This window comes from Dermacentor andersoni, chromosome 5, assembly GCF_023375885.2.
Source record: "Dermacentor andersoni chromosome 5, qqDerAnde1_hic_scaffold, whole genome shotgun sequence".
Lineage (NCBI taxonomy): Eukaryota > Metazoa > Arthropoda > Arachnida > Ixodida > Ixodidae > Dermacentor > Dermacentor andersoni.
The window spans coordinates 163,129,235-163,149,336 of record NC_092818.1 but is presented as its reverse complement, the minus strand read 5'-3'; the positions used below and the strand labels follow the sequence as shown (position 1 = coordinate 163,149,336).

The 20,102-nt window shown below is 46.3% G+C and overlaps 1 protein-coding gene across 1 annotated transcript; it reads right to left on the bottom strand.

Moving 5' to 3' along the window:
• Positions 1–722: 722 nt before the first annotated feature.
• LOC126531549 (NFX1-type zinc finger-containing protein 1-like) lies at positions 723–17,739 on the bottom strand. The gene is made up of 5 exons (XM_050179110.2): positions 15,106–17,739; positions 13,867–13,946; positions 9,478–9,762; positions 6,102–6,380; positions 723–3,958 (listed from the first exon to the last, which is right to left on the bottom strand). The coding sequence occupies exons 3-5, from the start codon at positions 9,759–9,761 to the stop codon at positions 880–882; spliced, it is 3,642 nt and encodes a 1,213-aa protein (XP_050035067.1). The 5' UTR covers position 9,762; positions 13,867–13,946; positions 15,106–17,739; the 3' UTR covers positions 723–879.
• Positions 17,740–20,102: the final 2,363 nt, after the last annotated feature.

Here is a 20,102-nt window from a genome sequence, read left to right as displayed (position 1 = left end):
TGGCTCGTGAGAAGGGCGGCAAGTGATGAAACCTCTCGTAATGGGCGAACATGCATTGTACTTCGAATAAATGATAGTGCTGCTTTAATGTATAGGCGAACACAAATGTGCTGCAAGTTTACAATTTTCCTCTCTACCGAGTATGGCCATCGACCACATAATGCTGAAACCGCAGCTCCTACAATCAGCATTAGCATCCGTACGTCTTTGGGAAGGACACCATCCGTAGGCGTCCAACACTGGTAGCTCATCATGTACATTGGAATAATCCGCGCAGTCAACAAAAGAGAGAGAGCTCGGGCGTCCACAACAAAGCATTCGCCATTCCCTTACGTATCACGTCCCTTCGCCCCAACGTATGCTTGCCCCATGGGTGCTTCTTTGAAGAAGCTCCAAGAGCCAGAGTGCCACAACGCAGGAAGATGTGACGATAATTTAACGGAGACCTTAACATGATCCTCGTTTACAGCCAGATTTAACGGAGCACTTACACCGTGGTTTAAAATACTGATTCCCTGTAGAACGCATTGTTTGAAGTCAGTAACTGCCAACTTTCGGCATGGCCATCAAGCAACTTTGCATGTGCAACGCCAATTGCATTTCTCATTGTTTTTTTCCGTGCCTCGAACTAGCCGGAACTTCTTTCCGAGGTTGCGCTATGCGTATTCGCGGCACTATGCCTATTCGACACTCTTTCTCCAATCCTTATCAAGGCTACGCAATAACAGGTTTTATGTTCTTTTATTTTCATGGGAAAGTACTTTTCAACTGGCCGCAGCTACAAAATGAAAACAAAACAGGAACTTTCCGAAGGGTCTGAGAAGACTATGTACACGCTCTGTATGCAAAAAGAAAGTAAAAAAAAAAAATTCTACACCGTCACATGATTCGGCAGCTCGTGCAGATTGAGGGCTCCTCTTCGAAGTAGACATCGTCGTTAAGGTGAGTGCTTTCAAGAAAGCAGTCGCGACACTTTCTTGCGCAGCGGACGCCCTTGCTGATCTTCTTTCCGCACACTTCGTTGCATTGGGCGCGCACCTCGCTCGCATTGAGCACGGCCGAGCAGGGGACCCTAACGACGTGGTCACAAGGACTCAGCGCGTTCACCATGACCTCGCACTCACTTGGACAAGGTTCTCCACACAATGCCTTGCAAGGGTGATCGCACAAGAGCAGCTTCTTGCAAGGCTTGGTGCACACGGTCTGCTGGTGGTCTTTGTCCGTTAGGTGGCATGTTTTGGGACACGGGTGACCGCAAGGCAGGAAGGCATTGCACGGTGTACTGCAGCCGCCGTCATGCACATCAGCGAAGTCCCTTGCCTTCGACACGGCTGTGGTCTTCTCCGGGTGTAGCTGGCACTTGAGCTCGAGTGGCCCCACCAGACCTTCTGCGCAAAGAACGGGAGCAACCTGCTTCCATGTTTTGGTGTTATCCGACAAGTACGTAATGTTCCCGATGCAGTACAGTCCTATCGTAGAAGACGCGATGACGTTGTAGTGGTCCCTGCAGGAGGCGTTGATGTCGTACGTCGTGTTGGGACACGCGAATGACATGAGTACAATGGTGTTCTTGCAGCCTTTGGCTTTCTCCACTGTAGTGACCGGAGGCTCTTCTTCCAGGCCACACAAGTTCGATTTGATGAGTTCAACTTGATCCGCTGTGGGTGCGTACACGGAGATTTGGCTTGGGCGGTAGCCCTGCAGGAGCAAGTACTTCGCCAACGACGCCAGAAATTCCGCTTCGAGAGCACACGCGATAATATTGTCCCTGTCGTAGCTCACGGAATGGTCAATGAAACGCAAGTTCGACGACACTCCCCGTATGTCGGAAAGTTCGGTCTTGAACTCGTACCTTTCAAGAATTTTTTTCGTCTTGAAAGCATCTAAAATTTTTACTGTGCTTGGGTTGAGTTGGTACTGCGTCAAAAGCTGACAGCAGGCGACCCCTTGTTTCACAAGACGGTCAAATAACGAGTCATGAGCCGCACCAATATCTTCCTGCACATCGAAAACGTTTTGTGTATCACTAATGAAAACAATATGGTGAGGGTTAAGTGTTATTACTGGAAACATGAAGGGCTCCGGTATTGAACGTGCTTCTAGCACAATAATAATGTGGGGCTTAATATCTCTGAGTGCCTTCCATATTTTAGGTAGCGAACAGAGAGTTACTCCTACAATCTTCGGTACGCGAAGAGTCTCGAATTGCAATTTTTCCTCCACTTCTTCCTTCAGCAAAAGTAGTGTTTTGAACCTTCCTACCAAATCGAGCCACTCACGTGATTTCCTCTCATAATAGTTGTCCCTCCAGTAACCATAGAGCCGATACCTGCTCTCCATGTCAAGCGCCCACACATCACTAACGTAACAGACTTCATCCTCAGATAGAGAACCGCGGTGGCCTGAAGAAAACCTTGCTACAACATCTTCATTGTCAGCAAGCAGCCAGTCTCTCAGCTTGTCTTCAGCCCCAGTGACCATAGTGAAAAACAAGCTCTTGTAGTGCTTGTCACTCATCACGGATTTAAGCTCGCTCTCACCTAGAAGCCTAGACGGAATACGTCTGAGATGATCTTGCTGGTTCCTAGTTCGTGACTTCAGTTGTTCAAGCTCGTCGACATGTCGTCTCAGCAAGCGCAAAGGTGTCGGCTCGACTACTTCAGGGTTTGGTCCGGCAGACAGCACTTTCTTTGTCATTTGAAAAAGATCGCTGTCTTCGCTAACGACTTCAACATCGTCCAGCACTCCTTCAAAGTGCGCCATTAGCGAGCAGATGCTTTCCTTGTCCTTCGATACGATCAGAATGGGGCCTCCATGGGAGACATTGATGTTGTCCAACATTACAGATACAAGCCGCGTCGTCACGAACGTTTTGCCTGTTCCAGGCATTCCCTCTACGAGCGTGACGGCCCTCGAAACTGCCGTCTGAACGGAATCGTATTGGTAGCGGTCCAGTTCAGTCTCTTCGCTGTTCGGCCAATCTCGGTCCTTGTGCGGGCGTATAAATACACTCTTTTGGAACAGTGCTTTCATGTCAAAAACGGTGTTGTTGTTCATGTAGCCAGGCGCAGCGGCATCGCTGCGCCTGTCGACAACGTATTTTCTGAAAGGGAGCTGCAGCTGTGTCTTCTCAAACTGTTTCATCACACCAAAAACAGAAGCATAGTCTTCATAAAACTCCGGACACTCTGTCATGACAAAGCCTCGAGCGGAAGCCACGCCCTCAAGCCTCCTAGTATCGGGAAAGGACGCAACCATGTGCCCCCGTTCTTTGTCTTTGAAACTTCGCCAGAGTACCGTGCCGAAGAAGACTGTTTCAAAGCCGTCGTTGCTTATGCAAATCATGCATCCTGGCTGCAGCTTGGACTCGCAATCTCTGCTATCTACAATGGTGAAGTTTATTTTGTTGCCGACGCCATTGAACGTGCATATGGGAGGACCAATCTTCACTTTTGTGTAAATGACAGGGTTGCGGACTTCAGCCGAGGACGGGAACGACTGCAACGTGGTCAATACTTTCTCCAAAGGAAGCAGAAAGAGCTGCTTGAGGCGGCTGTACTGGACCTTTATGTATTCAGCTGTCGTGGCTGGACGAAAAGAGTCGACTTCTACTGTTTCACCCAGTTGCACGCTTTGAATGAAGTCCGCTGGCAGCACGGTTGTCTTCTCTCCAGCGTCTCCGTCCCCGGGAAACGAGGCGTAATGTGTCCTCCCAACGACTCGCCGGAAATCGAGCTTGTTCGCCTCGGCCAAGTGTGTGCCAACACTTTCTACCGCCTCCACAACATTCGCGTCGATAGGCTGCGTGTCCTGCAGGCTGCTGTTGACTAAGTCTAGTAAAGCAGCAGCGACGCCACAGAGGTTATTCGTTCCATCACGTGGAAGCAGTTTCACTGATTTCTCCACGACCGTCACCAGAGGTACCACGAACTGGTCCCAAAAGGCCGGAAATCTCCGTCTGTGAAGAAAAATTAAAAAAAAGAACCATTGGATATTAAAAAAAGAAAGGTTGTGTGGAACTAAAGTGCGAGTAAGTAAATACGAGAGGAGATCAAAAAGTTCTGCAACTTGGCTATAACCAAATTTTTGACAGTGATATCTCTCTACCTATTGTTTAGGTCATCTCTGCAGCCTAGCAAGGTCTGAGTATCAAGCCTTCCCGTTCGTTACTTGGTCTGCATCAGTCAGTTAAACATGGCGTCCTCTCACGATTTCAAACTCGAGTACCAGAGCGTTATCAAATTTTTGTGCAAAGAAGGGAGTTCCGCCAAGAAAATCCACAGTAGGAGAATGGCGAATGTGTATGGCAATGAATGTCCTTCATATGCTAGAGTGGCTCGGTGGTTCAGTGAGTTTAAACGTGGCCGTGTGCACGTGGAAGACGACCCAAGGTCAGCGCGACCGACCACTTCAACCGATTTGGACCATTCAGCCTCAGCAGAGAGCCTTATCATGAATAAACACCGAATCAAGGTGTCCGAAGTTATTGAGCATTTCTTATGACAGTGTTTTTACTATCATCCACGATGTTTGGCTATGTCGAAAGGCTTGGCATGGTGGGTGCCACGGAATCACTCAGCGCAAGACCGACACCACTGCGTGGATTCATCAAGGGAACTTTTGCACCTCTATTCAAGCGACCCAGAAGATTTTATCTCCCGCCTTGTGACTGGGGATGAAACGTGGCTGTATCAGAGGGACCCAGAAACAAAACAGCAGTCTATACAGTGGAGGCATTCGGGGCCCGCTCCTCCGAAAACATTCAAGAGCCAACGCTCAGGGAGAAAAGTGATGGCGACACTTTTTGGGGTGCAAAGGGGATCCTGCTCATTGAGTATCTTGAAAACAGTAGGTCAGTTACAAGCGAATACTACGCCAACTTTCATCGAAAACTGCGTAAAGCCATCGTGGAAAAACGCCGAGGATTATTGACAAGAGGTGTCCTCCTCCTGCACGACAACGCCCCGGTTCACAGGTCTCGTGTTGCCCAGGCTGCCATTCGAGAGTGCGGTTTCGAACAGCTGGACCACCCACCCTAAAGTCCCGAACTGGCCCCGAGTTACTTTTATTTATTTCCGAATTTGAAGAAACACCTCAAGGCAATGAACTTTGATGACTTGAACTCGCTTCAAACTGCCGCGGAGGAGTGGCTTTGCAACCAGGAAGAAACTTTTTTTTTATGCAAGGTATCAAAAGCCTTCCAGGAAAATAAAAGAAGTGCATTAGTGTGAGGGGAAATTATGTTGAAAAATAAATTTTTTCCAAGGTCTGGCAGTTTTCGTTATGTGCGAGTTGCAAAACTTTCTGATCACCCCTCGTATAGGTATATAACACGACAATTGGGCAAACCAAAAAGACCATGTGCTGATGACAGCTCATGTTTTTTTGTACTTTATGCGAAAGCCTAACTATGCAGCCTGTGAGACAAGGCATTGCCTTCCACGTGTTTGTATAACCTCCGCAAGACAAAAACATTGACTAATCTGTAATCCAACTGTCAGTGTCGGAGTTTTACGACTCCTTTAGCACACAGAATTGTGCACCTGGCTATTTGGTAAGGTCAACGCCATTAAACAACAGCTGCAACGTTGTGACTAATGAAACGCAGTTCTATCGCTGCATTAGACAATAAACGTCGCAATCAACTAAATTCAAGGAATTGCGGGTCTTTAATTGATAGCGCTGAAGCAAAATACACGATAGCTTACTTCCGTTATCAAAATAGGTTGATAGGGTCGCCCACGTGGCATTAACGTCAAGTGGAAGAGTGCATCGCCCCAGTTGTCGTAGAAAAAAGCCAACAGCTTGGCAAGGGACAGTATAATATCTGTACACTGAAATCAGATGTATGGAAGTTATCCGTACACGCAACACGCGCACACACTCAAACACGCGCACATACGCTTGATTCTTCGCTTCCTTAATAAGTGGTTCTCTAACACATAGGTACAGCATTCATTTTCCTTCTCAAATCTCCGAATGCGCAAATATCATACTTAGAGATATAAGATAGCGAAATTTCGAGCGATATTAATTGAATTCGACTTATTCAGAGTTCAACTACGTACGGAAGATTCGAACGCGCGTTCGTTGTAAGCTACCTGCAGACAAGCTGCTGCTCGACGTTCCGCAGGAACCTGTTGTTGGCCGCCACGGTTCCCAGCAGCAGTCTCAGGTGTTCAGTCTGGCGGCACGCGCACGCCTTGGCGAGCAAAGCCAGGAGCGTGTTGAGCGCTGCGCAGTCGAGCGCGGCGTTCTCCAGCAGCGCGTCGAAGTGGACCCCCATGAGGACGAGCGTGAAGAGGGCCTCTGTGTCGGAGCAGTCGAGCAGCTGAGACAGCGCGTACGTGTCCGCGGTCCTCGAGATGTGCCTCCACGACCTGTTTCGCAATGAACAAGAATATACGCAGATCCAACGCACTTTCTGGAATGTATACGTGCAGCGAAGATTTCGTGCAGCAAATAATTAAATGCTATAAAACACTTACTTTCCTGCGACGAGTTTTGCGGCACAGAGATTACGTGCCTGCCCGGAAAACCAGCAAGACGCGGAAACCTAGCTCCACCAGCCGACCCACGTGATCGACGTGACTGTGGATTGCACGGCCTCAGGGATCGGCCCAGTTTTCATTACGCCATCTCTGAGATCAGCCTCGCTTACCAGTGCACTTTCTCCAGGGCTGGCCCACCTTACTCGGCAAAAAAGCCGACGACCGCGCAGACGCGCCAGACTCCGAAAAAGAAGGCATAAAAATAATCGCTTTGATAAAGTAATTGCGCGCTTGAAGGAATGTGTTTGCTGCAGCGAAGATATTCAAGCACCGTTTGTTGTTCCATTGCGTAGAGAACGCAGCCGGCTACCGGCACATCTGTAAGGTTAGCACAGCTGGGGGCTACATAAAGCTGATATAAGCCGATTAATTACATGAGTGTTGCTCTGTGTGTGAGAGCTCGCCAACAGCACCACGCAGCAGCAATGTCCGGCAATGTCCAGCAACGTTCAGCAATGTATGGGACGGTTCGCCCGGGACGCTTCCTTTTGAAAGCATCATGTCTGCTCGACAATTGCCACATACTTTCATGGCTTCAAGGTCTCCATCTAGAACAGTGCATACAAACGGCCGTTTCTTACGTCAACGCTTGACATGCCGCTTACGACAGGATTTCGGCTTTCGCGAGCAGGTCACGTCTGCTTTTGAGACTTCCCGGCCCACTAAACATATGACGATTGTAACTTTCTCGTGTCATTTTTTCGACACGTCTGCGCTGGTGAATTCCCTGCAGTTCCACGGCGTATAGGCGAAAGCGTCAGCATTGTCAACGAATGAATGAAGTATAGGTTCTTTCAGCATAGTCCATAGTGAAAAATGAAGGAAAGATAGATTAACGAGTAGAAAGAGGGTAACACGGGAGATCCAGCAGGGCATCGGTCTTCTCATCAAAGCATTTATTTATTGTAACTAGCTTGTAGTGCTCACCCGCTAAGCTGATCTCATAAACAATTCCAGACTTTTACTGCTTTCGAAATTTACCTGCGTGTTCCTTACATAGAAAACAGCCACTATTAATTTTTCTTCGTGCCACAAAAAATCACTAAGGACATGTTTCACTTTGCCTTAAACGCTAAAGATAATGCCACATCCCGTGTCTCGGGGATTATGATGTCATAAGTGGACTGTTGCACGGTTTTCGGTGTTGGTGTAGTGTTCTAAAATACTTATAGCGTCCGCAAGTATATTAACTATACAATAACACAAACAGGGTGAACATGAGGTATGGCGTATTAGGCGCTCTACGTATCCTCACTGTGCCTCAGTTCAAGGTCAACACATAGTGAGTATGAACCACTTGACATAGGTAACGCGCCGCTAGCCGCGTGGGCGCCTGCAGGACGTTCTCGTAAATTGTGCATGAAATATTGCTCGTAAGACCAAATAGTTAGGTCATTCAAGATTTAACGACGCCTTTCATATTGTGCGTTTTTATTACCAGGTTGGCATTCGTCGGGAAGTGAACACAAGTGAAAACTACATGCACGCGTTCGCGCGCTATTCCGCCAACCTGCGTGCTTTGCGTGGCACCAACCGCAGTGAAGAGAAACGTGAATACCTATCCGGAAATTCCAAACGTCTGGACACCATTTTTACGTTATTCGATTTATTCCCGCTTCCCACGTTAAGACGTTAAGTGAGTTTCTGTCAGCACTTTGGCCGAAGACCGGAACGAAGGTCCCTTGCGATACAAGAGGAGTTAGGCTTAGCACCGTAAGCTAGAACGTTCCTACACTTAAAAATCCACCTCGACTCAAGAATGTGCATGGCAGCGCCGCGCCTCGACACAAGCGGTCACTGCGTTCCCATGAGGCACCACAGCAATTCTTCAGAGGCGTAGCGTTTTCTTCAGTTGAGAGGCGACGCTATGGTCAACTCGGCAGAGTGGAAGAAGAGCTTCGAGTCAAGAATGGTTCCACAATACGGGGGACAAACTGGTGTCGTCTGCCAGAACGACTTGTCGTGCTGTCGCACACAGATCAACAGCTGTGGCAGCTTGCACAGTCGTTAGGAGAAAAGGAAACGAAAAACAAGTGTAATGAAATTAAGCGAAGCGCAGAGGAATGGAGAAAATTGCCTTTTGAGTTCATGCATGCGCGCATAAGCGCGGGATGGGTGGGGGGAACACCAAAGCCAGCGGTTATGACCTAGGCTGTCGAATCGGTAAATACCCATTAAAACTACCGCGTCATTTGCGCGCTCGCTTGCAGCTTGCATTGAGGAACTTTAGGCGTCACCGCAAGGTGTGCCCCCCATTCCGGCTAACTACTGGACTCAGTGTCAAAACAGAGACTACGCATGCGCTGATATTGCACCATTACGATACCTCGCAAAGAAAGCGCGACTTCCGTGGAGTGATCAAACAACATTTACAGCAATTATTGTCCGTCCGTCCATCCGCCTGTGCGTGCGTGCGTGCGTGCGTGCGCGTGTGCGTGTGCGTGTGCGTGCGCGCGCGCGTGTGTGTGTGTGTGTGTGTGTGTGTGTGTGTGTGTGTGTGTGTGTGTGTGTGTGTGTGTGTGTGTGTGTGTGTGTGTGTGTGTGTGTGTGTGTGTGTGTGTGTGTGTGTGTGTGTGTGTGTGTGTGTGTGTGTGTGTGTGTGTGTGTGTGTGTGTGTGTCGCACTGTTTCAAAGTGCCGTCCATATAACACCTTGTTTCTGCTTAAAGCTACCAGTGTTACCGCCTTCTACGCCATGCAGTGACGACGCGCACACCTCCTGGAAATTGAAACCTAAGCTGGTTCGCAGTCAGCCATTGCAGGTACTCACTTAGGGTGCTTTGAGGATAGCCATTTTCTTTTGTTTTTTTTTGTTTTTCTAGGGTTTGGAGGTCAGCGATCTTGACTTGTCAAAAATAAATGAAGAGTAAAAAAAAGTTGTGGTCAGTACTCCTTTACCGCACTACGGAATCAGTGGGGCTGCTGACCTTGATTTCGTCGTTGGCGAATGCGACGAGTCGCCATCGTTGCCCAGTGAGAAGCCGGCCCCCTTGCTGTAGGTGTGGCAGTTCCTACCCTGCCGCCCGGTGTCTCGGCAGCCGGCCTTGGCGAGCCTCAGCTGGGCCACGGATTCGTCCCTGAGGCGCGGCAGCGGGGACTCGAATGGCGCCCCGTCAAGCGTGACGTCGTCGTCGTCTTCGCTCGAGCTCGAAGTTCGGGAGAAGTACTCGTCGGTACTCGCCGCGCCGCCATGCTGTTTCAACCGGTGCATGCTGCAACCATTGAAACATAGATGCGAATAATGATTGACGCCCGAATTTCCTGCTTATACAAAGGAGGACGAGACGCTTATGTATACACATTGAGTCGCAACACAATTTATTTCGCAAGCTGCCGCATTGCACACTTCTTGCGGAAGCACACTCGCGCTTGACAAAAACAGAAATGGAGAATTTATAGAAGCATTCCTTTACACAGTCACAAGATTCAGTGTACAGATAGAAGCTTCAGAAGTAGCCTTAGCGTCTACGTTTCCAAACTGAGGACTTCAGATAAATAAACCTTAGCTACAATGAGAACTTGACAAACTGGGAGTTCCAGGGTTTAGAAAAGGAAATAAAAGGTTTCGGTGATCTAGTCTACATTGGCAAAGCGTTCAATTCAACGCAATAAAGCACAATGCATTGTACCTGTGCACATAATTAGTGGCTTATAAATTATTTCAACCGTGCCAGAATCTGTAAAACCACTTTTGCGTAGCTGAGTTTCTGGCTTGTTATAATCACTAACTGAGCCATACATGCAGCAATATTCCGAGTGATCAACGTGCTTCGGTGGCAGAACAAAATTACGCGTGCAGCGCATAATTATCTATGCAGATATTGTGCAACATCTTCACCAACTCTCCTTCCGTCAATGTCATTTTTTCAGGTCAGACAAAGATATCGCGTTCTACACAGACATGAAAGGAATTCATCCGTGGGGACGTGTCGCATTGCATTTTTGCGCCGCCCATAAAGTTGATTATTTGATTGACTTATGTTTGTTTGATGGCGTCATGTCCAAATGTGACCAGAGGGCGCCAGAATCTGAAGACATAAGTCATGTTTTCAACGAGTGGCGATAGAGCCAAGTTAAACTTCCCTCAACATTTTAAACCTTAACCTTAATCTCAAAGCTTGAACATTTTATATCTGGTACGTTCCCAACATTTAACCCTTGAATGAATAAATAATAATAACAATAATAATAAGAAGGATCCATCAATCAATAAATCAATCAATCAAATATTTATTATAGTACCTAGGAACAGCTACGGAGCCTTCTTATTGGTGCACTTAAAGAGTAGTACGCAAGACAAAATATACAAAAAAGACATAATGGGTACAAATAACAATGCGAGATGGAGAAACAAATCGGTAAAGATAAAACTAGGAGGCGGGCGTAAAGGGGAGTCAATCATACATGATTACCTACATTTATACAAAACACAGGAAATTAACTCTGAAATATGTCAATACAGGCAAAATATTTATTACATGTTTTTTTTTTTTTCTAGTCGTGCCATATGACAGTCTTTAACGCAGCAAGGCAGGGAAGAAAATGTGAAATGCTGCCTGGTATGCTTCTGCGACACGGAAAATGACACGTACTCGATTTTAAAACCTTTGGGCCGTGTACAATGCCATGGACCACCTTATAGAGGAACAAGAGGTCTGACTAGATACGTCTTAATTTTAGAGGTGTGAGTTGAGGTATACTTGAGAGGGCTATGGTCGCCACAATAGCAAAAGCGGTGCTTGAAAATCGATATCAGGTCATTGTGGACGCGTTCGCTGAGGTCAGTATTGGATTTGCACGTTGCGCCCCAAACTATAGAGGCGTACTCTAGTAGTGGAAGGCACACAGTAGAATAGAACTTCACCGCATTTCGATGGGGGCGAAATGCGAAAACACCCGTGTGCTTAGACTTAGGTGCACGTTAAAGAAACCAAGGTGGTCGAAATTTCCGGAGTCCTCCACTACGGCGTGCCTCATAATCAGAAAGTGGTTTTGGCACGTATAACCCCATAATTTTTAATACGACTTCAGGGAGGCAACAGGGGAATAGAAATCATGCGATATAAGACAATACCAAGAGCTCGAAGATCTCGATGTTTCGCATACTTAGCGTGTGAAGAGAAGCTTAGCGTTTTGTCGAAAGACACACCAAGACCTTTCATTTCATCGACCGTGGGCAGTGTAGCATCCCGAAGGGTGTACGGAAATTGTACATGGGCGGTTTTCTGGGTATAACTTAATACCACAGTTTTTTTTTTTTTTTTTTTTGGCATTTAATAGCTGCTTATTGTTTCTGCACCTTGCGTTCCTTAGTGAAGAAATTTCTTTTTGGAGGTCAATGCAGTCCTGAATACTGTTGACAGTGTTAAATAGCTTTAAGTTGTCAGTATATAGAAGGAATGAAGAGTGTCGAATTGCTGACGAAATATCATTTATGAACGGTAAGAAGAGAAGAGGGCTAAGAACAGATCCTTGAGGAACTTCGCTAGTGGCCTCATAACTAATAGAACTCTGTCTGTTAGCGCCAACGAAGCACGATCTATTGCGTAGGTAATTTCATACCAGGACAGTGATGTATGAAGATATGTTCATTTGCGTGAGCTTTGTAACAAGATCATTGCAAACTACATCAAACAATTTACTTAGGACAAAATAAATAGCATCTAATTAGCTCCTATTATGTACCAAACTGGAAGCATGGGTCATAAATGTAATCAAGTTTGTTGCTGTGGAATTCCCCGCTATAAAGCCGTGTTTTCCCTCTATTAAACTAACAGGAAGCAGGAAATGCAGCAAAGATTCAAACACGGCCGAACAAAAAAAAAAAAAAAGAAAATGAGTCTGTAGAGCCAAGGCGAAGACGAAACCTAATAACCTCGAACAATTCTCAATCCAACGTCTTGAAGAAGCCAACTCCCTTTGTCCAAACTTGGGACACCAGGCTGAGCATTTGTTCGCTCACTGTTAGTCATTTCGTCTCTACATTCCTTGACCCCGTTTTCTTCTTCAAAAAGTTCAACAAGTTCAACAAGCAGTGATTAGGTAAAGATAGTATGCAGACGAGGGTCCCAAAGTCAACGCCTGCAATGGGACCCTCAGTTTTAAAAAAAATGGTGTACATGTGAGTTTGATACAGCAAAATTTTCAAGATATATACAACATAAACAAATGAACGCACAAAATACAATAAAGGCTTCGGTTACGCAGAGCCGAGAACGTACAGTAAAAAAAAAAAAAACGCAAACAAACAGGTACAGCCGTGCTTTGAAGTGGATTTTACCACTCTTTGAAGCCACTGTTGTCTCTTATACCTTGCGTTCCTAAATAACGTCATGTGATCGTTAAGGAATGAACCGTGTCATTATCACTCGAATTGTAGCGTGCGAATAATTATTTTCGCCAACTAATCGAAAAATGCCAGGTGCGGATCGAATCGAACATATCGAATAGTTTTCGTATAGTCAACAGCCATTCTTACTATCAGCATAAAATAATCTTCAGATCCTAGTGTATTCAAAACGTTATCACCTTCCTGTAATTATAATGTACGTTATGAAGTGTTGATTAAAAGCAAAAATAGAGCGTTAAAAGCAAATGAGCAGTTTATTCGCATACTCAGGACTCAGTGGAGAGTGCGAATGATAGCGATTGAACCCGAAAAGCCTGGCTCCCCGGGTGGCCCCGTAGCGTGCTCCATTACGTTACTTGCGGTGTTTTACGTCTGACATGGTTGCCAGGATGACATTTGCTGTGCGTTTGCTTCAATTTTATGCTTGCTCGCGAAGAATTGACGATTTGAAATATTCGAAAACTGTTCAAAAGCAATTCGTATTCACGAATAGCGACTATTCGATTCGAAGATTGAATTGAATAAGGCAATACTTGTTTCGTTAATCGCAAATTTTCAAAATTGGCTCACCCCTACAAATGATCGATTCGTGAGAGTTATCATCCTTATGGGAAGGCTCCGGATTTTTTCTTTTTTTGGACAACGCATTGTGCACGGACGTTTTTTGTATTCCATTAACTTTTGCAAGCGGATGGAAATCGAACCCGCGACATCGTGTACACAAGCAGAATGCACTTCGCCACTGAGCCACTGTGTCTGGCTGCGTCATTATCGATTCCGGCTCCTATATATGCAGTTCGAATTGGCAGATGCGTCTTTCCCGGGGCTCCACCGTTTCTTTTCTTTTTTTATAGCCACGCGCAACATCTCATTCTGTCTCCTTGGAGCGACGTGTAACAGATCTAATATGAACGGCAGATGGTCGCGTGCACAGTGAGTACGACATCGAACATGACGAAATGCTTACCCGCTTAGCAGGAAATGGAGGTTGCAACACCATAAGTCGAGTCAATTTTGGACGGATATTATTGATTGAGAGATGAAAAGCTGCAAGAAAGAAAACCAACCTTAGTCTTCATCTTCTTCGACAAATAAATTAACAGTGTTGGTGTCCGAGACAAGTACTAATTCTCCCGCCGCTAAATTCAGCGGTAGTGCACTGACAAGACAATTGTAGAACAGCTAAAAAACAGAAGTTCGAAATGAAAGGGAAGTCGAAAAATAAACAAAGAAAATTACGAACGCGTGCGTAAGATCTTGCTCCATGTCGAGTTATTCTTCTTCTTTCTCTTTTGCACGGTATCAGCCAGTCGGCCCATCACCATCTCTTAGGTAACCGCGTTGTTTGAACAAACTCACCAAGAGAGCATTGCTATTGGCAAAACTTAAATGCGCGGATACGGTGAGCATAGCGAACGAGGCTATAACGTGGCGATGTTTCACCCATTGACAACGAAATTAGTCTCCACAAAATGAAGATTTTTTGCCAATTGGCACTTGCGAGAATGTGCTGCAAGCCTAATTGGCTTGACGTAGCAATATTTTCCTGCGCAGGAACTGGACAGCCGAGATCAGACGAGGCAGAGCACTCTGTCTTGTCTTGTCGATGTGGTTGACCCGTTTTTGCGCAGGAAGATATCACTAAGCCATGACCGTCCCTTTAAGCTGCACCAGTCCTGAACACAGAGCGACTGAAAGTTTAGCAAAAAGAGAACAACGGCGTCCAAGTTGTCCTGTTTCTACTTGCGTCTGGGTTCGAATGTCTGCCTTTAAGTAGCTGAACACACTGTTTGCTTGCGTTTAACAACACAAAGCTGTGCTGTGACATATAAGAAACGCCACTAAAAAGGACAGTGCTTAACTTTGGTTACCCGGAAATCCTTGCCACTCACATAAATTTAAGTGCACTGGCCAGTGTTTCCCAACGTAAGTCTAACGTTAGTCCTGTTTTTGACAGAGTGTCGCGCGTAGCGGAGTGGAAATTGCGGGCGGCCTAGACTTGCAATTTGCTTTGTACAATGTGGCCAGTGTGAACAAACAGTGTGAACACACTATAGTATCAGAAGAGAGCACACGCATTGTGCAGCATAAGACAAGAATTTCCTGCATGTAAGCACCCTAAAGTGAGGGAACAGCATCGTGCACGTAGTCATGCCTACGCAGCAATCGAAACGGTGGACCCAATTTCAGAAGCATTTGACCTCACCTCGTACCACGACCGTGTCCACGCCGTGTCTTGAGCAGCGAAGTATGCGTCGGTCTGCGGACGATGAACACGTACATACGTCAGGCCACCGATCCGTCGAGCTTCCTTTGTATCCGGTTGCGGACGTCGTCGATCGAAGTGCGCGTCCGGACTTGGCCGGACTATGGCACGCTTTGATTGTTACACCTGAGAACATTCGGTGCACATTTCCGCTGCGATACATTCCCGAGAAGGCCCACTGGCATATCTCCACGCATAATACAACCATATGATGCGAAGTTTAGTTCATTCAGTCTGAGTTGAGTCTAATCTCTGGTATTTAGTCTTATGGTAGTTACGTTGACGGTTTATGTAGTGTTCGTCTGCATTGTTAAAGTAACTGCTGCCTTAAAGATAGCAAGTACAGCCCACGAATGGGCATTGTTGCCTTCATAAATCAGCCATCTTACCCCAAGCATTAAAAGCAATGCTTCCAACGTTACATCTGCGGAGGACCAATGAGGCTCTACCAACCACGATGCAACCACACACCAAAAAGCGTTACCTTGGGACATAAAGCAGAATGTCCTGAATCGCCAAGCTCTTACTTTACTATATAATGTCCGTATGTCCGTGTACATCGCTGCTTTCGCCCACTTGAATCTCAAATTACGAGGACTATCCCGAAAGTATGCTCCGATTTTTCATCATTGTTTTCAATTTGTTAGTTTTAAGGCGCAGCTCTTAGGCGCCTGTTTCTGGCGGTGAGTGTCGGCGTCGTCCCTCGGCGTAACCGAACGAACGAGCACAGCGAAACATGAAAGCGAACGCGGAGCGCAGCGGGGCGGATGAAAGAGGCGAGGATGAAAGCGGAGAGGCGTGCGCAGCGGAACCGTGAGGCGGAAAGCGGAAGAGGGTATGGCTAAAGCGGGAGAAGAAAAGCGTAGTTCGATGACCATGACTACGAGATGGCGCCAGAGTAGGGCACGCCGTCCGGCTGCTGTGAATCGCGCCCACGCGTCACCCGCGCGCTGGCTCTCGTATCTCCAGATTAGCAAGGCAGTCGCGCCGCTCCATTTGCAACGTGCCGCACGAGACAGATTGTCCGCGCCAGCCAATATACCGCGAAACGAAAACACCTATCGAGCTGCGCTCAAATTTCGCATTAGGGAGAATCATTATTTCTGTCACAAATATACAGTCGCAATAACAAAAGAAATTGTGCAGAACTTTGTTCTTACTCAGCTGACACTAGAGCGAATCACCTATGGTGTAGTAGCATTGCTTAGACTACAGTAATCATTCACATCTTCTCAGTTATGAAACAGGGTTTCCTGTGAAAAAGATAAAACGGGGTGACTGCCGAGGCATTCGCCATGCTCAAAGTATATTTAGAGATAGCGTCGCAATCATATGTGATTGCGACACGAATTTTATACTAGCTGCCTGCACACTGGGTTTAGCTATCTGCGAGCTATCATTTCATATATGGTGTAAAAACATAGTAGAAAGCTTTGGCTCGGGTCTAAAAATAAAAGCACCGAGGAAAGCACATACACACAAAAAAGGGACACAGACGTGCGCAAAACGAACACTGATTATCAACTGGACAAATGTTTAAAAAATGGGGGGAATTACAAAAATCACAAGTAGCAGATGTTTATCTTTTTCTTTTACTGCTGATTCAGTCGATTGCCAAGGCTGCGTGTGTACGTGAGGTCCCATCTTAGTTTATTTGTTTTCTTTATCGTTTCGGTGTTCTTGATTTTACGACGAATTCCGTACATATACTTGTTCATTCAGCTATTCGAGTATGCGTGAAATGCAGAAATTGTCCGATAAAGGGCGACCACTGCGCCAATGTCACTGGACGTTCCTGCGAAAAAAAAAAGAAAGACCTATTTTAGCGCCCGAAGATTCTAAAACTTCACTTTAAGTGGTCGAATATGTCGCAGTTCTCCAGACAGCACCTGATAAAGCAAAAGTCTGCACACTATAGCGTCACGCATCTCGCCACGCGCGTCGTGCACAATACGCATACAGCTGTGGGACGATGCCCTCCGCGACGGACCTCCCGAGGTCCTCCGAGCTGGGATACAACGGGCTCGAAACATCGCCGGAATCATCTTAGGGACCCTGGACTGAGGGTTCCTCCCACACTGCTCTCGCCATTCGAATATTATTAATAAATATGTTTTACTCTCTCTCTCTCTCTCTCCACACGAGCTGAACCGCAGCGTGCCGTGGGCGGTGTCGGTAGAGAAACACAAGTCTTAAAAACTTAGAGGAATGTGTAGAAATGTACGGGAAGACCGCGCAATGAAACCACGTGTACGGCCTTGATTATGCTACTCCCATTAGAGCGTCATTTAACCGTCAAATAATCGCCGTCATCCCTGCCGGCACTTCCTTGCTCCAACGCTGTGTGTCAGGTACTCAGCTGATGACTGAAACGCAATATGTGCGTACCCACAGCATTCCTCCAGGAAAGCTAATAGCTATTAACCTACGGCGAGAGTTTCCTCCAAGCAGTTGATGCCCTTTTCATAACAGGGTGCCTGGTCGGACATCGCTTGCAGCCGTTTTACCGGTGAGTGTCCGGCGATGGGGTTAGAACCCAGCGCTTCCCGCAGCCGATCACAATGCACACTGCCTAGGAAGAGGGAAACGCTCAAACGAAGTGCTGAGGATTGTTTTGTGAGACAAAGTTGTAATCCTAAAGTATGCAACATTTTGCAAGAGGGACGGGCTTCTCGGGCGTGGAATACACGGAGGACTAGCTGTGACAGAGCTTCTACAGCGAACAAATTTTATTTAATCATATTTAATTTTGTATTGCAGCGGTGTTTTGCGAGTATAGCCAGAACCAAATTCCCGTAACCGATGTGACAAGTACTTGTCGCCGAAGTGTAATTTATAACTATGCTATTGCCCGCTCAGAAGCATCATGAGGAGCAGCTTGCAGAGCTAATGTGTGCTTCCTTGGTGGTACTTGCGTAGCTTAAAACTCAATTCTCTTGCGATATTTGGCATCCTTCATGAAACATTTCAAGGCTTGAATAAGAACTTGTAACCGTGAACGACGGTGCGTTCGTTTGCGTTGGTTTAGTGCAATAAATTTGAATCTATTGTGGTTCTGGAGCGGGGGTATAAAACTGGTACAAAATTTTCTACTATATATATATATATATATATATATATATATATATATATATATGTATACCTCCTAACCACATATCTAGTCATACCATACAAATATATCGCATACAAACTTGTGTGTCTCCATACATCATATGGAATACTAAAGCTACGCGGCATTTCTTTTCCATCTGGAAGCGCTAATTTTTTTTCTTTTACCTTCCGGGCGTTTGAGCTTACCCAGGAATATAAAGCGATGCCCTTCTCTCAGTTACTTGTCTCAATTTCTGAGCCTCGGAGATAATGATTGCACGTGCATTACTGTATGATTGCCCGTCACAGTCAACAAGCACTGCACTTGGGAGGTCGTAGCGCTTTGAACATCGACAAAAGAGCGACAAAAGAGCGACAAAAGAGTTGAATGCCTTCTCATGCTGGCTGTCTTCTTAGCCACTAGAGCATGAGGTGTATGTGTGGTTACTGTACAGACATTACGCAGTGTTTGCTGAGTCACTAAAGGATCTGAAAGGAAAAGAAACGATATAATGGGGTATTACACCAGTCGTTCCTTGAGGGTTCGCATTGTTCTGCCCCGCGTCTTCTTTATCCTTCGCAGTGTGGTGTTTACTCTATTTAACCGTGCAAGGAAAGACACTGTTGTATAGAGCGGGGCCAGTGTCCGAGCAAAGGTCACATCTCTTACAATCGCTGTGAAAATATGCAGCTGCTTTCCTCTAGGAACGACCACTCTGCCGAAAGGGACTCGCTGTCGTTCTTTCTTTTTTTTTTTTTTTCTCTCTTAGGCCGCCCCTGCAAAACGCCGGCTCAAGCTTGGCCACGTGCCCCAATTACTCCCACGCCGTCGTACCGTGACTGAACTCCACACCGTTTTAAATTTGAATACGTTAAAATGTGTAAGCCATGCGGGAGCGTTTTGCTACCGGGAGCGATTCATCCTGTTGAGTTCAAACCATTACGCTCTGGAAGGGCCAGAAAGGTAACAATATTAGGCCTTAAACACTCGCCATAGGGAATGGCAGCGTATGAGCAATCTCTGCAAATCCTAATACGGCCTCGACACACTGTGAGATATCATAGGTGCGCTACGAAATGCTGGTGTAAATTAATTTATGAGAAAAAAAATGTCGATTCCCTTCAGCCACCGCCATTACACCTCATTCGTTCTCAGAATGTACTCCCGTAGACTTTTTCATGCGAAGCATTCTTCTCAGAGTCCGGTCACTTTTTGGCGGGCGAGTATGTTTCGCTACCAGCCGTTGATGCGTACAGTCGCTTTGGCGTTGCGCTACTGAGGGCGAAATGCAAAGACCGTCCGTGTACCGGGAACTGACTACTTTATATGTATGTATGTAGGTATGTGTGCCTGGGTAAGTGCACTGAGGCCGCTGGGTATGTACGACTGGGTATGTGCACTGGGTATGTGCACTGGGTATGTGCACTGGGTATGTGCACTGGGTATGTGCCCCTTTCAATGTTATAACTTTCCATTGCAAACATCCTTTCCTGCTTATTATAAATATATGCACTACAGCATATAACCTCTACACATACGTTCGCTTCACAACAGTTACATTATTAATGCAACTATTGCCTACATATCATGAATGCTTCGCACTACTTGGACGTCAACTACAATTGAGCCGTTCATATTGTTTTCTTTTTGTCTTTTTACGAGCGAACAAATTGTTATGGGCTCTAACACTGTCGATTAGAATGTTTTCGCACTGCATCTTTAATATTAATACAGATGCCACAAACAGAGGTCACAATATCTTTCCTTCGCGTGACTTCAGCGACCAATTTTGTATATTCGACATTCTGTGTTCTGTTCTCACTTGCAAGAAAAGGTAGCACACGTA

Coding starts and splice junctions, on each gene's coding strand:
- LOC126531549 (XM_050179110.2), bottom strand. CDS start 9,761: ATGCACCGGTTGAAACAGCATGGCGGCGCGGCGAGTACCGACGAGTAC. Junction 6,381..9,477: donor TCGCCAACGACGAAATCAAG/GTCAGCAGCCCC, acceptor ATTGCGAAACAG/GTCGTGGAGGCACATCTCGA. Junction 3,959..6,101: donor GAGCAGCAGCTTGTCTGCAG/GTAGCTTACAAC, acceptor TTTTCTTCACAG/ACGGAGATTTCCGGCCTTTT.